The sequence below is a fragment of the Melanotaenia boesemani genome, chromosome 17, assembly GCF_017639745.1.
Source record: "Melanotaenia boesemani isolate fMelBoe1 chromosome 17, fMelBoe1.pri, whole genome shotgun sequence".
In the NCBI taxonomy this organism is placed as follows: Eukaryota; Metazoa; Chordata; class Actinopteri; order Atheriniformes; family Melanotaeniidae; genus Melanotaenia; species Melanotaenia boesemani.
The window spans coordinates 24,862,673-24,884,346 of record NC_055698.1 but is presented as its reverse complement, the minus strand read 5'-3'; the positions used below and the strand labels follow the sequence as shown (position 1 = coordinate 24,884,346).

The 21,674-nt window shown below is 37.6% G+C and overlaps 1 protein-coding gene across 2 annotated transcripts in view; it reads right to left on the bottom strand.

Moving 5' to 3' along the window:
* Window positions 1-2,586: 2,586 nt before the first annotated feature.
* The window catches only part of LOC121656751 (tenascin), a 62,562-nt gene continuing 43,474 nt past the window's right edge, over window positions 2,587-21,674 (bottom strand). For both annotated transcript variants that reach the window (XM_042011850.1, XM_042011851.1), the window contains exons 7-19: window positions 17,261-17,414; window positions 16,359-16,628; window positions 10,444-10,566; window positions 8,810-8,953; window positions 8,255-8,374; window positions 7,847-7,996; window positions 7,559-7,695; window positions 7,294-7,432; window positions 7,058-7,209; window positions 6,646-6,742; window positions 5,236-5,391; window positions 4,941-5,104; window positions 2,587-4,257 (exon numbers count right to left, since the gene is read on the bottom strand). In XM_042011850.1, the coding sequence (XP_041867784.1) occupies window positions 4,159-4,257; window positions 4,941-5,104; window positions 5,236-5,391; window positions 6,646-6,742; window positions 7,058-7,209; window positions 7,294-7,432; window positions 7,559-7,695; window positions 7,847-7,996; window positions 8,255-8,374; window positions 8,810-8,953; window positions 10,444-10,566; window positions 16,359-16,628; window positions 17,261-17,414 (1,905 nt within the window). In that variant the 3' untranslated portion in view covers window positions 2,587-4,158. The remainder of the gene's footprint in view (window positions 4,258-4,940; window positions 5,105-5,235; window positions 5,392-6,645; window positions 6,743-7,057; window positions 7,210-7,293; window positions 7,433-7,558; window positions 7,696-7,846; window positions 7,997-8,254; window positions 8,375-8,809; window positions 8,954-10,443; window positions 10,567-16,358; window positions 16,629-17,260; window positions 17,415-21,674) is intronic.

Here is a 21,674-nt window from a genome sequence, read left to right as displayed (position 1 = left end):
CCTGCAGGTACAGAGAGGTGCACTGTGATTGGCTACTTGGTGAGCAGGTGGGTGAGTGGGGTGTGGCTGTACCCTGGGGACCAATTAAAATACAAAAGCTGTTTAAAAGGACATCTGGGACCTGCGGTGGGAGATGAAAAGACACCTTTACCACTGGGTCTGCTCCTTTTCAGTCAGCTGCTCAATGACCCAGGGAGAAGTGTTCACGAGCGGTGGGAGGAGTTTGCCGCTTATGTGGAGGGGAAAGGGTTTGTACTGATGGAAAGATGGTTTACCAAAACAAAGAAGACATGGATCTTTGAAGTTGATCATAAAATAATAAAAAGTTAATAATAAAGAGATCAATTTTCATGCATTTGTTTCAGGCTCTAGTCTGCCAGGGGCAACAGTGTCCAATAAAGCAGAAGTTATTTGAGGAATCATTTTAATATGCAGTTATCTGCTGAACAAGGAAAGGCAAGTTTATTTGCCACAAGGTGGTTCAAAGTGCTTTACGGAAACACTGAAAAAGAAAATACCAGAAAATAATAACAAAAGAGAAAAAGAAAAAATAAAGGGCAAACATTAAGACTATTTATCAATTTGGAACATTTTCTAAGTTTGATTTGTTTGTTTCACTCATGTCATTAAAAAGAACAAGCCGTCAGATCTGAGCGGGTTATCCGGCTGATGCCCCGGCTGATTGCCCGGTTTAAATGGACGGAAAACCCTGCCCACCCGGCTGATCGATAGTTGGTCCAGGCAATAAATGGTGGGGACCCACTGATTCCACATTTGAGCCAAACCCTCCATTCATTTGGTTTTCTCTGTTGAAGAAAACATGGCTGATAACTTTTTACAAAGTTATTAAATGAGAATATCGTCGGCCATCTAAGATCAAAATATATTTTTATCATCATACATCCCTATATATTATACTCCTAAGAAACAACTGTAATAAAACCATATGCTATCCTTTAATCAATGCATAAACCTCTCAATCTCCATCCAAACCCATGGAGTGTTTAAAACAAATGTTGCTGCAGCACCCCCTAGTGGTGAACAGAAGTGTTTTCAGTTTCTTTTACAAGCAAAATTCATTAAAAGAAAGTTGACATGACCACAAGTCCGTATTAACCAGTAGTTACTCTGAATTATTTCATCATTTATACCTCACCCCCCCACCCAAAAAAAGCACAATTGATATTTTATAAGTTGATGTTTTATGCTTAATAAAATGAGTTTACTTGTAAACTAGTTCACTTAATGTATGTAAAAGACCATTTATATGTAAAAACTCAACATTTCTTGCACCACACAAAAATCATTTATAAACAGAACATTATTAACCAGTTGCATTAATTTTAGTTTCATATGTTAATCTGGCATCACAGAAAGGCTAGTCTGAAAAAGGTTCATTATAAGCAAATAATTTTCCAAATCACTGTCCTCATCCATTAAACTGTTATTGTTAAAAAAAATGTAAATTAATGTCCAAATATACAAGGTAATTAATATATACATCTGCAGCAGAGCTAAGCCTGTACGGCAAAACATGACTTACTGGTACTCGGCAGGCATCTTCTTCCTTTGCTTCCTGTAAAAAAATGCCTTAAAAACTTACAAATACTTTTACCTAAATGTAGTTAATTACTTCTTAATCGGTATTAATAAGAACTTTCACTAAAACCAAAAACAAGAAAGTGGTAAATTTAATAAAGGATTTACTAGAGACAAATTTTAGACACTTTACTTTGGACGAATCAGTTTGTCTCAGCTTCATTAAGCTAATAAAATAGAAATTGGTAGATTAAAAAGTGAAAGTTTTATTGTATGTGCAGTAGATAAGAGTGATGAGTTTAGCTGAATATAATTAATGCATTAAATACATTTTAGAGTCGATGCAATTAAGATTAATAAATTAACCCATTACTAATACTCAGCAATCAATTCAAAATCCTAAAAAACAGCAACTTTTCAATCTTCTAAAACAAAATTAGAAGAACCAAATACCATAGACTTTTCATGAATAAGGAACAAAAAAAATGAGCCTTTTTTACAGTTAGAGAATTGTACATTACAACATGAGCATTTAATGTGCTTCATTTTTCATAATTTTAGTGAAAAAAAAGACCACTGTGGTTTTCCGTTTCATTATTTTTATTGTTGTATTCTCTTAGGAGCACCATACATAGTTAGGAAAGAAAAATGTTTACAAATAAGACAACAAAGCAACACACGGACAAATGCTGCAACGATGGCTGACAGCTGAACCACAACAGATGCAAACTGCACTACTCACCTGTCACCACATATTAACTGAGAAGCCATGGAGCAGCTGATGTGCCTCACAATGAACAGTGGGGGGCGCTGCTGAGCTTTCAAGCTGAGCTGAATAGCTTTGCTAACAAATGGGGAGTTCAAACAAAAATGGACTCACAACCAGGGTCCTGTGCTTGGTTTGATTGTGTGCAAATTAACCAAAAAATAAAAGATTTTTCACCTACTTATATATATATATATATATATATATATATATATATATATATATATATATATATATATATATATATATATATATATATATATATATATATTCATGTCTGACATGAAATGACAGAAATGTTTTTAGCAGTTTCCGAAAATCATTATCCAAATAATAATGAAAATAAACAAAAACAAAACATGCATGTATGAACATAAAGTTTTCTCTAAGTTGTAGTTTTGTTTCATTAACCAAAACTACGATCAATCAGCTTATTCACAAGAAACAAAAGGTGTATGGAGCTCTCAAACTGTCTTTTAAAACTGCAAACAGACCACTGAATGAACAAAACCACATCAACCAACCAACAAGTGGAGCTTTATTGACAAACTTTGCAATATTTTTTTCGGTTGACCACATGGACCAGATTTTAGCAGTGCAGAGCCAGAGCCACCTGACTCAGGGATGGCCCTGAAGATAGTGTTATTTATTTAATACAGTTGGTTAAGCCATAACCAAATGTGTCAGGAATTTAGTTTGAGTGACAAATCTGACAGATGGATGAGATGTTCAAAGTTCTCCGGAGTTCATCATAAATTTGTCCGTATGTAAAATAGTTTAAAATGTGCCAAACTGAACAGAGGTCTGTAGACTGCGAATATCTATTTACATAAAGAGATGATAGATGTACAGACATTTCAAAGTAGCTTTGTAAAATCATACTCTCCCTCAATACCCATACTATCTAAAGGTAGCCCGAGTAGTTGAGATTTGTCCGTCGTACATATATTTTTATCTTTCACAAGTATTATTGAATTTTTCAATAAAATATCCTGTAACTCTGTAATCCTTGAAAGAGGCATACATTTCTACCAGAGTGTACAGATGAGCAATAAAAAGCTTGAGTTAAAAAAACCTTGTGTTGTTTGCTAAGCTAAGCTAACTAGCATTCAGTTAGTTAGCTTCTGAGAGACGCAACAGTAGTAGCTTAATTATGCAGCTTCATTTAAGTTTTGTGTGTTATTAATGGTTCACTGGTTTAAGGAATCAGTTCTTGGCATTGATGGGGTCCAGATTTAACTCTGTCTAATCAGGTTTTATGCATAATGTCTCATTTTGTTGCTGTAGGTCTACATGTATGCAACTGGAACACATGGATCATTTTCTAACACCTTCTACTGTCGATGCAGGACTTATTTCTTATGAAAAGTTGTTTTCATCTAATGATCTGATCTTCTATGTGCTTTACAAAAATAATAATAATAGAAATAATAACTAATCATTATACTTTGTCGTCTGTATGTGCAGAGAATATGCACTCAAAGTACTTTTTAAACAGCATTGTGGGTCAAATCTACGCTTTTTTTAGTCAGGTTTTGCATAAGTTGACTTTGGATTTATCCAAAGGTACAATTTATGTTTAAAATCTCTGAAACTATGAGCACAGAAAATCAGAGTCGGCTGCAAAGTGAGAAGCCAATTGTAGTGAAATCTGCGAGACCTACAACTTTACATACTGAGAAAATCACCCTGTCAGAAAATGCTGCTGAAGGAATCTGTACAATCTACAGTAACATACTGATAACTGACTATACAAATGAAAAAAAAGGTCTTCATATCTTAAAATGTGTGTACACACACACGTTGAAACACAGCTGTGTGTGTTTAACAGTCCATCATCATCTTTCTCACTTTTATCCTGTGGTTGGAGGCCTGAAGGTTGCTGGTCTCATCTTCATCTCAGTAAACTGGATTGAATGCTCTTTTCCTTTCCATGAGGTCCAAATCACACCCTGACACACACACACACAGTCACACTTAAAACCATGTCATCATCATCATTAAAACTTTGTATGATTAGTGCTGATTAATGTTAAAGTTTTGTCTTTTTTATTTTCAACTAAAATATCCAGGATGGCAGAACATTAAAGTAGACTGAGTCAGCCTGGCTAATTTTCCATCTAATGCGCTATGAAGAATTTTACTCATGAAAACGTAGCTTTCTCCACTTTCTTTGTAATTAGAACCAAACTTTGTAGGAATGTCCTGCTAATAAACTGTAATTTGCACCTAATTTCAGGAGTAAATTTACACAGAAAATTTGTGTTATTGCTGCTCTGCCTTCTTTCTTTATTTTGAGTCATGGAAATTCAGGCCTATCTCCACAGCTCTGGACCCACATTATTCTGGAATAGGGCAAGGAAACACTCCGGGTTAACTGTGGTGGCACTAGACATAATATAGGCTATGAACTTAGCATAAAAAGTAAGAAATTTGTGTTTGGTTGCTTATTTCTCCCCTTTACTAACATAAAATGTTGTTGTATTATACATCCTTGGAAACCCTGATTAGTTACCTTTACGACAAGGTAAAACTTGTAATACTTGTACTTCCGTGAAATGAGTCACACACACTCGCAGCATGAACACATCAATATAAACACAGTCATGTTTCCAACTTTGTCTGATTAGGTTACCTGATGTTTGACGTCGATGCCGTAGAGGCCGTTCAGGTTTGCCTCATGACAGTTTTTGTACCACCATCCTCCTCGATAAGACATGGCACAGCGGGTGATGAAGGGTGTTGGGTCTCGGTCTTTGGTGGAGAAGACCCGGTTGTTATGGTAACTCAGAGAGTCACCTTAAACCATGAGACATATCAAAAGCAAAGAAAGAGAAGATGAAAGTGAAGTTTAAGCCTTTATTTTGTAGTGGTGTTCCTCCTGGTTAGCATGAACAGTAGAATTTTCCATCTGTTCATCTTCGTCTCACCTGCAGTGCCGCTGTACCCGCCCACAGTCAGCTTGTAGTTCCTCTTGGCCACCTCAAATGTTGAGTACTTGGCAAAAACAGTCTCGCCTTGATCTCGTAGGTCAACACGCAGCATCATCTTCGTCATCCCTGTCAGATTGTGGAGTTTCTCTAGACCTGAAAGACCAAAATCAAATTTGTTTGAAACTTGCAAGATTTTCCATCAGAAGCCAGTATTGTTGCATAGAAACCAATAGCCATAGAAGCCAATATCATGTTGCATAGAACAACATATATGATGGCAAAACTTCCTGCATATCTTACAGAACCAGGTTTAAATGTTTACTTTCAAGTCACTTTACAGCTCGCTGGACTGTTGACATTATCTTTTACTTCCTGCCAAACAATCACAGTTCAGTTGTGGAAAAATAATCACTAAACTGATTGTTGACTGCTTTTTTTTTTTTTTTACCAGCATGTGCAACATGGGCCAACAAGTCCCTGAAATCTATTCTGCCCTGACTAGCAAACTCTCAGGGCCGATCGTATAATATCCATATCACACTGCACACAGTCTGCAGCACATTGACTTTAAAATGCATCCACTTGTGACTGAATCCAGCCTTTTAATCTACTCTTTATGGTATCTGAGTACATTTTAGCCAGCAGAAAATGGGAAGTTAATGCCAGATTTCAGTTTGTTTAGACACCATATTGTACCCTCATTTGCCTTTTGTATGGATAGATCTTCAAAGATAAGATATTTCTATGCTTAATCTATAGGATCGATCTCTAAAGTCATAGATCAGTTAATGTTTAGTTGTCATAACCAAATGTTAAGCGTATTTGGTCACTGCATCTAAAGGGAAAATAATATTGAATCTCTATCTTAAAACACGTCTTTAATATCAGTCAAGCGCCTGAAAATTCCACTTCACATGACTCCATAAAAGAAAATCATTCCTGAATATATTTGGAAGTATTAAGATTTGCTGCAATAAACTGGCTACAAAAACAGGCAAATATATTCTGTGGTGCAATTCACTTACTTCCAGTAAAATCTGTATTCCTTCTCTGTTTGTCTTTCTCCATCTTTTCTCTGCTTCACTAGATTTGACTGTTTTAGCCAAACAAAAGAAAGTCTAACCAGGAAACAAGGGTTGTATACGGAAGTAGTGGGAAAGTGTTCTTACATGAGCAAAAGACATAGCATGATATAGCTTTTTACTCTCTCCCTTTAAACAGATATATGTATAAAGATTTACAGTGTTTAAACATTAAATTTTTCCACCAACTATTAAGAGATAGCAATACTTATTTATTAATTCACTCAATTATTTTTTAAAAGGTGACCCTGCCATGAGCAAAAACTATTTTGTGTATTCTCAAAGAATAAATGTGTCAGTGTCACGAAGACTCTCTTTCTCTCACCGAGCCAAAACTCTCCATTCAAATCTCCAAATCCATTCAGGTAATCTTTCCAACCTCTGAAGAAATCCACTGAACCGTCCTTCCTTCTCTGGAAGACCTGCATATGAGAAATAAAACAGACACTGAAAACCTCAACAACACAACAGAGACTAAAGGGCTGAGACATTTCAATTTTAACTCATCAAGATATGCTGCAACTATACAGCACAGAGAGCAAACTCATTACAATACATGAAATTGAAACTTTTATTTGTCTTGCGACATTAAAGCTATAAACAATCCATGATGCACCAGTCCCTTCAGATAAATGTAAACATGTAATTCCTCCAAAGCCTGAGTATGACAGTTTTATGCATTCAGTATGTTTGCTAGAGCTCAGGGAAACATGAAAACTCTCAGATGTGAGTTGTACCATCCAGCCTCCACCATCAGTCTCCATGTCACAATAAACCATCATTGATGCTCCAAGTTTCCCCTGAGGAAAGATCTCTACTACGCCTGAAGTGTGGATGCCATTCAGCAGCTCCTGAGTGCAGTCAGTGGGGAAGGGGTACCTCAGTGTGCCTGGGATGGAGAAGAAAGAGGAGAAAATACTGAAGAACTCTTCCAGTTAAAAGCTGTGACATTCATGTAAGATCAGAAAAGTACCGGTGGTGAATTCAGTGGAGATTGTGGATACATATCGTCCTCCTCCTCTTCCTCCTGCCTGTAGCTGCACTGTGTACAGGGATCCAGGATGAAGTCTGCTCAGGCTGTACTGTGTTAACGTGCCGTCCACAATCACTTCCTGTCACAGATAATACAGAAGAGTTGTCAACAGAAAAAGGTGAAAATCTCAGGAAATAACATTCCCATCCAGCTCTGGTATCCTTCGTGAAAAAAAAGAGTAGTCAAGAGAAGTAACTTTTCTCACCTTTATTTCTTGGCCCTTAGTCTGATAGGTCAATATGTAGCTACCCACAGGCTGTGATGGTGGTTTCCATGACAACATAGCAGTGCGAGGGGTCACATTACTGGCCTGGAGGTCTCGTGGTCCATCATCCCTTGAGCCTGAAGAGGAAAAGTAAGTTTCACTTTGTGATCAGTTGTTATTTTAATATTGACATTGCAATATTTAGTGCTTAGATACATTTATTCATCATTAACAATGTAAAAGGGAAGGCCATGGTGTGATTGTGTGTGCGTGCGTCTGCATGCTGACCGGTGGTTGTAGTGAAGCTGGTGGTGGCTGGGGAACTCTCCAGATTGTCCAGCTGGCTGGTTATGGTGACAGTGTAGGTGGTAGATCCTTCCAGACCGCTCAGCTGCTGCTCGGCTGCGTTTCCAGACACTGTAATTCTCATCTCTGAACCTACACAGACAAAAACACAGACAAACTGCACCTAAGTACCAGCTTTCTGCAATTTACTGTGATCGCCTCAATGATTTGGTGCAGAAATTATGGTTAGAATTCATGTGAAACAGCCAAAGAAGAGCACTAAGTAGTTGGACTAGTTCCTCTTAAGTTATCCAAAAAAGGAAAAATGAATCTAAGAGAACCGGCACAGTCAGGTTGCAGAAACATTTATTTAACAGTTGAGAAAAAAAGCTAAAAAATGTCAGTGCTTACCTGTTCCCGAGCCATAGACAATGGCGTACTTATCAATGGTAGCCAGTGCTGGCCGCCACAATAACAAGGCTGTGGTGTCAGTGACGTTTATGGCTCGAAGGTCTGTGGGTGGGTCAGGGACTGAGGGGCATATTAAAAATGAGGAAAGAGCAGCAATTTAATAAAAACAAATAAATGTTAACTGAATGGAATTTGAATATAAAAAAAGAGCCAAAACATCCAAGAGAAAGGACACAGTAGAGTTAAAAAAACAAACAAACGTATCTATGATGGGAATTGTCTGAACTTGTGTAGCTTTTGAAACAACACAAAGCATTGAAATGTGTCCAGGATTAGTTCCCCCGGAGAAAGCTAAAATTAAAGCTACTCATCCTTTCCAGATTCACCAACTGCTACATACATTATGAAACATGCAATTTACTGCCATGAAAAAAAAACAAAAACAAAACAAAACAGCATCGGCTGTCCACAGTCCTAACATTTTTCCATGTATTTTTCCAAATATGCATTAAGGACTCCCTGTGCTAAACTCCAGAGGGAATCTACAGAACTCACGTGTCATGACAAAGTCTTTGATGGGATCACTCTCATCCAGTCTGAGGGTAGAGATGATGGTAACCTCATAAGTGGATCCAGGAGAGAGTCGAGACAGGTCGAGACTTGAGTCCTCCGAGTCCACGGTCACCGACACCGGCTCACCTGTGTGAGAGCTGAAGATTAATTTAGGTTTCTTTACACTCTTTGGGCTTCATTAGGATTTAAAAATTAGCAACACATGATTAGATTAAAATATACAACCAGGTTTTGTAATTAAAGAGAGATTTAAATTTTAGATTTAGAGCCTTTTCAATGAACTCTTCCCAAATGTTTTGGGCTCAAAAATAAACTGAGCAACAATGTGTAGCTTTAAAGTTACTTCATGAACCAGCGAGTCAACTGTGGCTCAAAGATAAGAGTTGCTAGTTAGATTTAGGCAAACTTTTATACTGTTGTGAGGAGAAACAAAGATTATACAGGCTCGTAATCCCTTATCAGCTTCTATAGTGTTTAAAATACTGAAGCTCTAACTCAACTAAGTCAAATTTGATCACATATTTCTGATATGAGATAACACACACACAAACAAATTTATATATATATATATATATATATATATATATATATATATATATATATACACATACACATTTTTATTTGTTATAAAACAGACACACAAACACAATTTGGGACCTGGGAAAATAGATTCTTAAGTAAATGTAAGCTGCACATAAATAATAATAATAATAAAAAAGAATCAAACAGCTTTGTGAAGTGTTCACAAGAAACCTAGAAAATGCTGAACAGAATACAGCTTGTGCAGGTTGTCCAGCATATTGTAATATCTCTGGTGAAGAACGGAGGTCACCCCCCTCTCAAACATGGAAGGTGCTGGGTAACATATATCACAAGACAAAACATTTATAAATACTCAAACATCAGATTATAAGGGTTCAAAAATGTTAACAATGAAGAGAAAAAAAAACTACATGATGGCTTATGATTTAGGTACGTATGTATGGCTGCCAGTGGAAGTGCTGATTTCACTGCTGAAAGTTTTATTGCCTGTTATAATTTCTCCATGTTATCAACAAGCAAAATATACAGAATCCCCAGAGGATGCAAATTCAACTAAAATATAGGCTTCAGTTAAAATTAATCTGAAAAGATGTTTCTGGATTTATATCACACTACCTATTACACTAACTTTAACTCTCTAAGGCCCGACCCATGAAAAAATGGTGAGAAAAGTCCAAATTTCTTTTAATATGAGGTCTTTATTTGACCCTTTAACAAAATATAACAAAAAAAAATCCATTTCTTTTGGGGGGATATCGACCATTTATTATCATGGGATAGTTTAAAAATATTATAATGTGGTTATCTGCTTCTGGTTATCTATTAGGGGACAGAAGACAAGTCTCAGATTGTGTTCAACAGGATTTTGAGCAAAGTTTATACCATAAATTGAAGCATAATGTCTCAGAAACTGTATGTAACAAATATGTCACATCAGGCTGCCCAAATATACATAAAAAAGATTTTAACTTCAGTCATAGACAGGAAACTGAATATGCATTCTTGCCAACTTAAAAGGCTCTCTAGCTGATTAAAAAAAGGAAATTAAATAAGATTACTTTTTTTTTACTCACCATCATCTGCGTGGGTGTACGTGACTTTAAAACCACTCACAGGACTCTTTGGTTTGGTCCATGACACTGTCAGAGAGCTTTCTGTCACCTTACTGAAGACTATGTTAGTTGGAGGCTCTGGGCCTGGAGGGTAATAAGAAGACAATGAGAGTGGTATTTAAAATAAAAGAAAGAAGGGAGAAGGATAACTGTAGGATGAAATAAAAGGAACAACAAAAAAGAGAGAAATTGAAGACATACTATATACATAAAAGAAAAAGAAAAGAGGCAAAAAGACACGAATTTCAAGAAAAAGACAATAATAGACACTGAAAGAGTGAAAACAGTGTGTGCACATTATTATTTATTCATCCACACATTTGCTATTAGTGCTCCAGTGAGTTTATGTGTATATATGTACAGTGCAAACATATATACAGTATACAAATCATATACAGACAGTGTAACAATTGACTGCAGGTAATGGATCCTGGGTAGCAGCAAATGAGAAAATTAAGGCTTAAAACAGCAGTAAGCTGGTCAGTCAAACCTGAAAATGAAGGCACAGCAGGAATAAATGATGATGAAACAAAAGAAGAGATTATTTACAGTGAATGAACACAAATATGTTTAGGATATTAATTGGATAAAATAATAAAAGCTGGAAATAGAAATTCACATTTAAAGCAATGGAAGTTATTTTTATTGTTTGAATGACTTCGTTTTTTGGATACAATTTTTCCTAAGAATAGACTAAAACTGTAAGAATGGTCAAATATCACTGGACAAGTTAAACCGTTTTACATATTTAGAAATGTGTTTTACAATAATCTGATTCTGTAAAGTCAAATAGTGTGTGTACTACACTGTTAAGCTGAACAGCACTGGCACACACTCATATCTGACAATATACAAGCTAATCTAGTAAGAAAATAAATCAACTCGTTGATTTATTATTGTCTTTTAAAATTAGATCAGAATTTCCATGTTTTGTACTTCAGAAAGATGGGGAAAGACAGATCAAATGTACAGAGACCAGCCGTGGTCTTACCCTGGTTTGGGTGAGAGGTGAAGGGGGTGTCAGTGAAGCTGGCTGTTAGCTTACCCTGAATGAGAGAAGACCAGAGCAGCAGTGAATGACTGGCGTTATGTTGTTACTGTTGGTTTTGATGTCAACTCAGTTGACTGTATAAAACAACTGAAGAGATGTGAAACTGGTATTGGGTTTGGGTCAGTCCTACTCTCAGGAACTGCTTTGTGTGAGTTATCTGAGCAGACTGTAGTGTGGAATTCCCCAAGGCTCAGTTTAAGGACCTCTTCTGTTTGACATTTAACTGCTTTCAGTACTTTCAATAGAACCATTTTAGCACTTAATAAACTTCATATTATAACATACCTAAAAAAATGACAACTTTAACTGGTTTAAAATGGTTTACATATTGTTCCCACAGCTCTTTAAATTTATGCTTATTTGTACATATGCTATTCGTAGCCCCACGTTTGGCCTCTACACAATGCCTCACCCTTGATCTTAATTAAACCATAGACTGGATATAAAAGTTGGATTTACCCACTGACCCACTGACATAAAACTAAGTCAACAAAAGGCCAGCAATACCCTTGGCTGCTAAATGCTAGCTCCAATAAGAAAATAACTAAATGCTTCCCACAAGTTTATAAAATGCGATTTACTGGATTTAGTTCTCATAATGGTTTTAACAGGCAAATATCTCCCTCCAGTCAACCCAATATGGGCACTTCCGGCTCTGAAAAGACCAAGATGGCTTATTGTTAAACTTCAGGGTACAAAATAGAAACCCACAATCAAAGGTCTCGCCAGATTAAAGTGTCAACTTGCATCTGAGGTTTGACATCAAATTACAGTGTTTACAATAAAGAATGTACAGCTTATTATGATGCGATTCATGAATATGAATATTCCACATATTCATGAAAGCTGAAGAATGAGCGCACAAATACAGCATTAACACAAAACAAATCTTCATGGGGATTGCTCAACAGCAACATGTGCGGATAAACAATGAAAACAGACATGTCAGTAAACATGTTTAGATTAGACAACACACGAGAAAACACATCTGAAACAGAAAATAAAGCTCACAGCTTTCAAGAGCAGAGGAGCACTTGAGCTATTGAAATTGAATTTCAAGAAGCGTTTAAAGGAAAAACATATATTACCAGTTGTACTAAAGACAAATGATTAGTTAACACCTGAATGTGTGTTTAAATCAGAACAACAAAGAGAAAAGGCATGAACAACCGTTTTACCTTGAACAGACTGAAACTTACGGAGGGACGAGATCAAGAGGAAGGCGACAAGTTTTCTGAACAAGACGTGACAACACTGAAAGCAACGTTGCAGCATTGCACAGCAGAAATTCATGTTGTTCTACTGTCGCAATGGCTTGTACCTGTACTGATGACAAGCTTGTGCAGTCTGGACAGAAGACCAGGACCCTTTCCAAGCAGGGTCAAGGTGTATTCAGTCTGCGGAGGAAGACCTTCAAACTGGAAAGAGCGAGCTGAACCGGGAAGCACTTTTTTAAAGGTTTTATCTGTCATTGTTGGTTTGACTTCTTTGCTACTTTGGATCTTTGGAACCTGAGTGACAGAACTTTCAGATACTGTGTTATCATCTTCAGGACCTTGAGTTTCTAATTTTGTTTTTTTGGTACGTTGATCTTCATCCTGTTCTTGTTTGCTTTTCTCATGTCTCGGCCTTTCTTTATTCTCAACTTCAGTTACATTCACAACAAAGCTTTTGTACTTCCCATCTGGTGAGTCCCATACCACTCTGAATCCATCAGAGGTCCGGTTGGTGACTCCAACAAAGTCCAGAGGTTCTCTGAGGGCTCCAGAAGTAACATTTGTTGCTGTGTCTTTTGTCTGGTCAGTTTCGGTGTCAAATCCACGTTTCTCTGTAGGATTTGTTTTTATATGCTCTCCCTTTTGGCTCTCACCGACACTGTGGATTCTGGGATGCTGTGTTGTGACAGTTCTCAGTGGTGGTTGTCTCTTTGCAGCGATGACTGGTCTTGAGGCTTTTGAATCAGATTTGATGGATGGTGTATCTCGATCTCTAGTACCAGTATTTTGGCCAATATCGATTCTCTCTTTATGGATGTCAGAATCTGAGGTTTCTTCTGTTTGGATCAGATTGTCATCTCCCTTTCCTAATTCATTGTTCTTTGCGTTGCCATTCATTGTGTGGCGATCTGTTTGGGCACTTTGATTAAGTTTTGGCATTTGATGCAATTCTTTTCCAGATTGATTAATTTGGGACTGATGAGTAGACCTGTGTACATTATACTGTCCTGATTGGGTTTCAGGGTTGTCAGTGGTGCTAGCCTTTTCCAGTTGATTATTCCGACTTCCTGTAGGAAAGCGGCTGCCTGCATTTAGCTTTCCGGTTGTGGACGGCTTGTGCATGGGACCTCTTTGTGGAGGAAGTCTGATGTTGGTACGGGTTTTGTTATGGAAAAATCCTCCATATGGTTGGGGCCGCCGAAAGTGTGGACGACGGGAGAAAGTCACTCCACCATCTCTTGTGGTCTGATTAAACTCATTGGATAAACTTGTTGGAGTGATCCTTGTCCTGTTTCCTCCTCCTTTCCCATTTATCACTGGCACACTACCAGATGGAAGAGAATCTTTGGAAACGGGCAGTTCAGAGGGAAACACCTGCTCTCTTTGTGTACCTGCTTCACTTGTTGAAGGTTTAGAGGAATGAGTCAAACTTGGATCAGATCGATTCGGAAAGGGGCGACGTTGGAAACCCCCTTTTGGAGGTGGACGGCGAACAGGAATCCGTTTTCCTGTCATCATCCTCTTTTGGTTTTCTCCAGAAGATGCATCTGTACTTATTAGGTCTGCTTCCCTGCTTGTCTCCTTTACAGGTGCATATTGAAGTGAGGATAATTCATCTGAAGCAGATGAAGATGGTGACAATGATAATTCCCCTGTGGACAAAAGTCTGGTCTCATTCTCTCTTCTTGGGATGTGGTCGAAATGATTAGCGGAACGATGAGGAACATTTAAATTTGAATGGGTTTTGTTCAGCTGCAGATGATGTATGTGTCCACGTTTTGGAGGTGTGTGGCGCAAATGATGTTGATCAGATGCTCCTGATGGTGGAACTTCACTGTTTTCAGGTGATCCAGAGTCAATAACAGTCTTGGTTTTATCAACATCCAGTTCATTGTTCCCAAGTGAATCAGATTCATCTGAGCTGGAAGAGGGCAGAGCCCGAACAGATGAAGGAGGTGATGAGGAAGGTGATGGTAATGATAAGGCTGAAGATGAAACTAAATATGTTAGTATAGATGTTTGTTTAGATGCAGTTGATGTAGGTGAATCCGAGGTTGATGGTTGTGATGATGACTGTGATGTCAATAAGGATGATGAAGAGGATAAGGATGAGGACAGTGGCTTTAATCCCCCTAAAATATGCCTCCTTACTGCTTCTGCATCTCCTGAAATGGTCGAAGGTTTGGACAAGTGAACTGATATTGTTGTGATATTTGAATTATCAAAAGTGTCTGTTATGAGCTTATGTAAAGGATCTGTTTTAGAGACAAGGCCAGTTTCTCCATTAGGGGGTGTATCACTTGGGTCCAAGCTTAATGTATTTCCTTCCAGCTCTGCCCCACCCTCTTTACACCCATTTCCTCTGTCCTTCAGGGGGAATCTGAAGTGTGTCACTTTAATTCTATTCATACATTTCTTGTTTTGGCTTTGAACAGTCCCAGTTGGCTCTGAAGACACTGGATGAGTGTCATTTCCATGCTCAGCAATGCCAACATCTGGTTGTCTTTTTGAGCCAACAGCAGCAGTTGGTTCCCCTGAGCTCTGTTGCCTGTTTGTTTCTGAATCAGTCTCAGGAATTACAGCTGCAGGTTTACCATCCATCCTTTCAAAGCTTGAATCATTTACATTAAGGTCTCTCACAGAGTCTCTAATATTGAGGACATCTGGTTTCAGTTTTTTCTTTTCATCATTTGTCACCACCACTGTGTCTTTTTTCAAAGGGCCAGTGACAAACCTTTTCCCTCCAAACAAAACTCCACTTTCATTGACACGGAATGAGCCTGGGACCTTTGGTCTTGACAATATAGGCCGTCTGAAGACTCTAGTGCCATTTCTTGCCAACATTTTGCCAACTGATGGCTTAGTTCTGGCAGTCCCAGTGACAGACGAACCTCTATCAGGGTCATCATAACCTCTGCCTCTTGCAGGTTTAGCATCAGAGGAAGGATTCAAATCTTGGTTCATGCTGCCAGCATCTTGTCCAGGTGCTTGTGTGACCTGCATGGGTAAAGCCTTTGTGGAAGCCCCTGGAAATGTCTTGCCTAAAGATGTGAAGAGAGTGAGCATTTGGTTTAAATGTTAAGGTCATCATATGAAGCTGTTAATAATCCAGAAGATGTTGTATCTATTAAAGGAAGAAAAGCAGTTTTAATATTTACAATTACACTGTAAAGGAAGCCATATTTAAGATGGTGTGTCAGTTATTAAACAGCAAACAAATAAAGCCAATGGTATCCATGTTAAACCTGTGAAGAGAACATTAAAATATTATTAATATTTTAGTTGGTCGGACTTGGAGTTTGTGTCACTGGTAAGAAGGAAACATCATGCCTGAGCTCAGCAGGAGCAGATGGGAAACATTACTTCATTAACTTTAACAGACTGCGGTGTAATGTGTTTTATATGATGTGATACAGAGAATTATGAGGTGTTGGGACACAAACGTTCACTAAGCAGCACCGAATGTGTATTCACTTGCATACAGCTAGAGCAAGAAAGACTTTAACTGGACTGTTTTGTGTTTATTTATTTCATTCATTTTCCTTGTGAAATTGATTTTGAGTCAGAAAGTGATTTTAGGTTGTTTAACTAGTATGTTTACTACTTACCAGGAACTGCCTGTGTGGTTGATGGTTGGCTCTGTCTCATTCCCTTCTCCGCAACCAGTATGATGTCATACAAACGCCCGGCCTCCAGCTGCTGAATGTGGGCAGAGTTTTTGCCAGCTTCTATGGTCATTTCTTGACTTCTCCCTGCTCCGTCATTGGGTGTGATGGTCAAACGGTACCTGTCAATCTCACCCATTGACTCCTCCCATTGGACCACTGCTGACGTTGTGGTTGTCTTGACAACTTGGAGGTTTTTTGGACCAGAAATGACTGAAGATAAAGATGATGCAGAGAAAGAAAATGCAAAATACACATTATGGTTTTTACTCTCTGTGTTCTAACTGGTAAGGTAGCTTTCGGGGGGACTCCATGGGGAAAAATAAACACACTGAGATCCATTCACATTTTTAATTTATCCTGCACGCTTGGCTCAGCTAGACTCACAGCCTCAGTCTTCCTCTTCCCTGCAGCTGCCACAGATTACATCTTTCACAGGAAGGGCAGCAATGAGGATGTTTAAATCTTGCTGCCAATTTGTCATTTGAGCTGCACACATGTGCCAATGTGTTGGTCAGAGCTCTCGCTCCTTACCAGCACACTTCAAAATTAAATTTTTTACATTGGAAGCTATTTACATTTTTAAGTATTACTGCAAAGTGTTTTTTTCCTCTCTGATTTCAGCTTTTGCTGTAGATGAAAATGCCCCTTATTTCACAAAATGCACACGGTGAAACAGAGAGGCTGAAGTAGATTAAAATCTATCATACTGCTTCAGTATGATAGCATTAAAACTCCAGTTTCAGTCTAATCTTTATGATTTGGATCATATGACTGTTTTGTATTTCTCAAAAAGAAAAATGTAGGTGTTTGTCATTCTGAAAAAACAAAGGCAAGAATCTCACGGGTCATAAACTCAGTGGAGCTCTCGGCTCCCCTCTGGCCATCGATCAGCCCGACAATGGTGGCGGTGTACTCCTGACCGGCTGCCAAGCCTGTCTGGGTGAAGGTTGTCATGCTGCCATCCACCTGCACAGATATCTGCTGGTCGCTCTTCTTCTGCAAAGTCAAAACAGACAAAGTCCTGTCAGTTAAATGCTGCTAATATTAACCGAATGAGCAACTGTTTACACCATGTCTGGGGATTTAATCTAGTCAATCTGTGGTCTAAAGTAAGGCCAGCAGCATTTTCAATTTGCCATAATAACCATGCATTATGTATGCATCTGTATTGTTGTTTCCAACATTTTCACTGCTGTAATATCAACCTCCTCAGACGTTGATGTGAAGTCTGCAGAATTCTACAAAGAAAAAAATCAGCTTTTAGTCCAACTGATCTCTGCCTCAAGAGTGGAAAAAAAAACAACTGTTTGTCCCTTCAAATGCATAAAGTACTGTACAATAGTTGTGATGTGCCCTCTTCTTTTCTCAATATTGAGCTTCCTAGAAACCAAACAAGCTTGTAACCTTTTAAAAATGGTCCTTCAGGCCTTCTGAAGGTCGTTATTTATTTTCATTCTAGTCATTGTACCTGACAATTTTCAATAACAATCTTTTTGTTTATTTATTTTTAGGTTATGTAACTTCAAATTGGCATATGAATCATTTAAACATAAAAAGGCATAAAATATCTACAACACATCAGTGTCTACAAGTGATATTTTAAGAATAAGAAGAACAAAATCCTGCAAACACCTGACATGGGACCTGAGAGGTGCATCTGGCCTGATGAAAGAGCCCGGATTGCAACATTATTGAAGCAGAGTGGACAGAGAACAGAACAAAAAGCAGAATCATCCAAAGAAGAGCTTTGGAAAGTCTTTCATGCAGCCTGGAGAACTATTCCTGAAGACTTTTGTCAAACAAATTTCAGTCATTCAAAAGGTTGACTCCAAAGTTCATTAAATTTGTGCAAAATCTCATTTTTTGCCTCATTTATTGCATTTCATTTAAGTTTTCAAAGTTGATGCTGCCGTGTAGCTGCTGTAGAAGAAGTTCTGTACACACTGCAAGTGGCTTTGAAGGGATCACAAAAGCAACAACTGCGAATGCACAGTGATGATAAATCAGTTTTAAAGTTTTGAATGAAGAAAGAATCACAAAGATGGCCTTATGTAAAAAAACTAAATATGTTTATTTACAGTTAAATTAATTCCTACTTACATTTTAAATCACTAGTTAACTGCTTCTGTTATCTTGTGATTTGACGTTCCCTCTGGGTTTCTACCGTTTAATGAAATGTGATTTACTCTTTTAATTTAAAAGTGGTGCTTCTTCTGATTGATGATGGTTTTTTAGCCCAAATGATGACAGAATATTTTGAGTTCTGCACAATAACCAGCAGATGGCAAGTTTCCTCCCTCATCAACCCTGACTGATAATCAGACACATTTTTATGTCCGTCTGTTGACTTGAGTTCAAACAAACACATTCCCTGAAATAACAGCAGAAATAATCCGGATGTGATCACCAGCCTGATCAGACTGAATGGAAACACTGCGCTGTCTGCAGGGCATCCACATGTGGGTGGGTCGACAGCACAAACACACTGATGTTATTGTTTCTCTTTTTCCTTTTTGGGGTTTAACAACCTAATAGGATGGAGGAAAATCATTAACCTCGCAGAAAGTTTTGAAACTGCAGTTTTTAACCACACTTTGGAGCATTTCTATCTGTTTTTGTATGAAACTAAATGAATTCCTTTTACTGCCACAGTTAATATTCACAAGAAAAATTAATTTAAAGTTTATATGTACAAATGTTTTGTTTTTCTCAGTCAATGAAATCAAAGCAGCAGTTCTTATAAGCTTTGAATTTAAAATATTATATTGTATTTGTTGCCCATTGGTTCTTATGTACAGATAAAATTCAGTCCCTTGGTTGAAAGTTATATATTTTATCCTTTTTAAAGTTAGATTTTGTTTTGTAACACTATTTTGGCTTTCAGGTATTTTAGAAATGCTAATGATTAGAGTTTCCCGTGTTGTATTTTTCCACTAATAATGAGGTTAACTTATTTCTTCAGACGAAAGACATCGAGATATATAATGCATCACTGCTCAAATGCAGTGGTTGGCAAGCATGTTTGTTAACTTCTAAAAATATAAAAAAAGGAAGCAATTAAATCTGAATCTGTTTTAATTCTGTTTTGCAGTTTACTGTGTCATTTCCCACTAAGGAGATGTTTAATTCAGAGGCAAGGAGTTTAAAACTGATATGAATTAGCAGCTAATAGAGGAAGAAACTCAGTCTCCAAAACTCTTTGGTAAAATGATCATTTTGGTACACCGTGCATTATTTTTTCACAAGCCTGCAAAGGTACATTAGTCCTAAAGTAAAGAAAAGAGAAAGCACCAAATTCCTATTCTTCAATTTATGTATTATCAATTGTGAAACCTGCCATGAATCAAAAGCTGCAGCTTATTAAACTGTTACCTAGCTGAGAGTGCAGAGCTTTCTAGTGAATGGATACCATGTTGTAAATTAAACAGAACACAGCTGGTTGCCATGTTGATCACTATGCTGGTTGCCTGGATCAGTGTCCTCATGTCAAAACGCTTCCATTCATTTCCATATAAATGAGGGTGACCTCATTATAACTGAAACTTCCAATAAATTCATGCCACACTTTAAAACAAGCCGAAGCTATGTGGCGTTCAAAGCTGTGGATGATGAGAAAGATGAGGAGAAGTGACCAGGTCATGCAGTGACTGAATCTGCACGTCTGTGATTGTTTCCTTCTTGGAATATAAATGTCATTGTGAAAACCAGACTTTCTCTGTGCTTCCAGCTAGCAGAGGTTCAACTACTGTACAGACATTTCAGTAGTAGTATTTAGGTAATAGATTAAAATCCTTCCAGTACTGAAATATTAGAAGCAAAATAATTGATTACTTTTGCTTTATGACTGGGAAATCTTTGTTTGGGCAAAACAAATGGAAGTGAAAGTAAATTATTTGCCTGTTAAATGTAGTTAAGGTTAAATATTAAGTTAAGGGAAGTGGTGTCTTTTTTTTGTCCTTTCAGTTCCTTTACACACATCAAATAGAGTATGAGCTAATGATTAAGTCTCACTTTAGATGCATCAAGCTAATGTGCAACTACAGCCCAGAGTTAAACTGACTAAGTTATTTAATTTAGAAAACACTGCAACAAAGATGGACGCAATCTGATAACAATGGTTGAATCAGAGGTTAGACCTCAACACCCTCATCTCAGCAAACAGGGACATGCAGTAGAATGCTATTTGGTAGATTTTAGTTTTGCTTTCAACACTAGCTATGTTCACATGGACACAAGTATTTGGATTAATCTGAAACTTCTGATCCAATCACACTCTCTGGGATCAAAACTTCATCCTGGTCGAGGCAGGTGGGTTATGCCGGCCCTGATCGACGTGCATGAAAACACATATGCCGAAAATCAGGAAGAAATGATCTTTACTGTACAAGTCTGTTTCATCTGGTGTACCTTAAAGTAACTTATACCCCACTTTACGTTATGGTTTGTGTTGCACTGTTAGTTTAGCTCAACAAAAAACCAAAATGTTACAGCAAAAAAAAAAAAAAAAAAAAAAAAACAGTTGACACTATTTTTGTCCACCAATTACATTGCTTGAGACTGTAAAAGAACTTAAAATTATTAAGGGAGGAGAAACTGCAATGGGTCTTTGTCTTTAATGTACAATTAGCCTGGTTATTTACTTAAAGTGTCACTACATTAGCTACTTATTGCGTAACTCAACCCATTATCAAATTTAAGATAAAATAAGATAATATAATCCTTTATGTGTCCCACAGTGGGAAAAGTTTGGTGCTACAGCAGCAGCATTATAGAGATAAGAACAAAAACTGTACAGAACAAAAACTATATAAAAAGTTTTTATAAAAATCTATGTGAAAAGCATATATGAATTTACATTATTGCACAATAATAATATTGCACATCTGTGCAATATCGCTGGCCTGTCAGCAGCTCTGGAAAGCTGTGGCGACTCGCAGCAGGTTGTGGCAGCTGCAGGAAGTGCCGCTGTATGTTGTCGTTGCCACAATTTGAGCTGCTGTCTGTCGCCAGGATCAGCAGGTAAAGAATAAAGTCCTGTGTTACTTTTGCACCCCTCAAAAGCACAAATCCATCCCATTGCAGCAATATTTTTTCAAAGGCTCCATGAAGAATAGAAGTCTGAAACTAGTAAATCTACACCAGATAAGTTCACATATGTACATATGCATTGGTGGCCTGCAAGGCGAGGACCCATCTATTTGCATCTGAAGGGAGAGGGTTGTGAGGTTTTTAAAAATTTCTCATGACTAAGAGAAG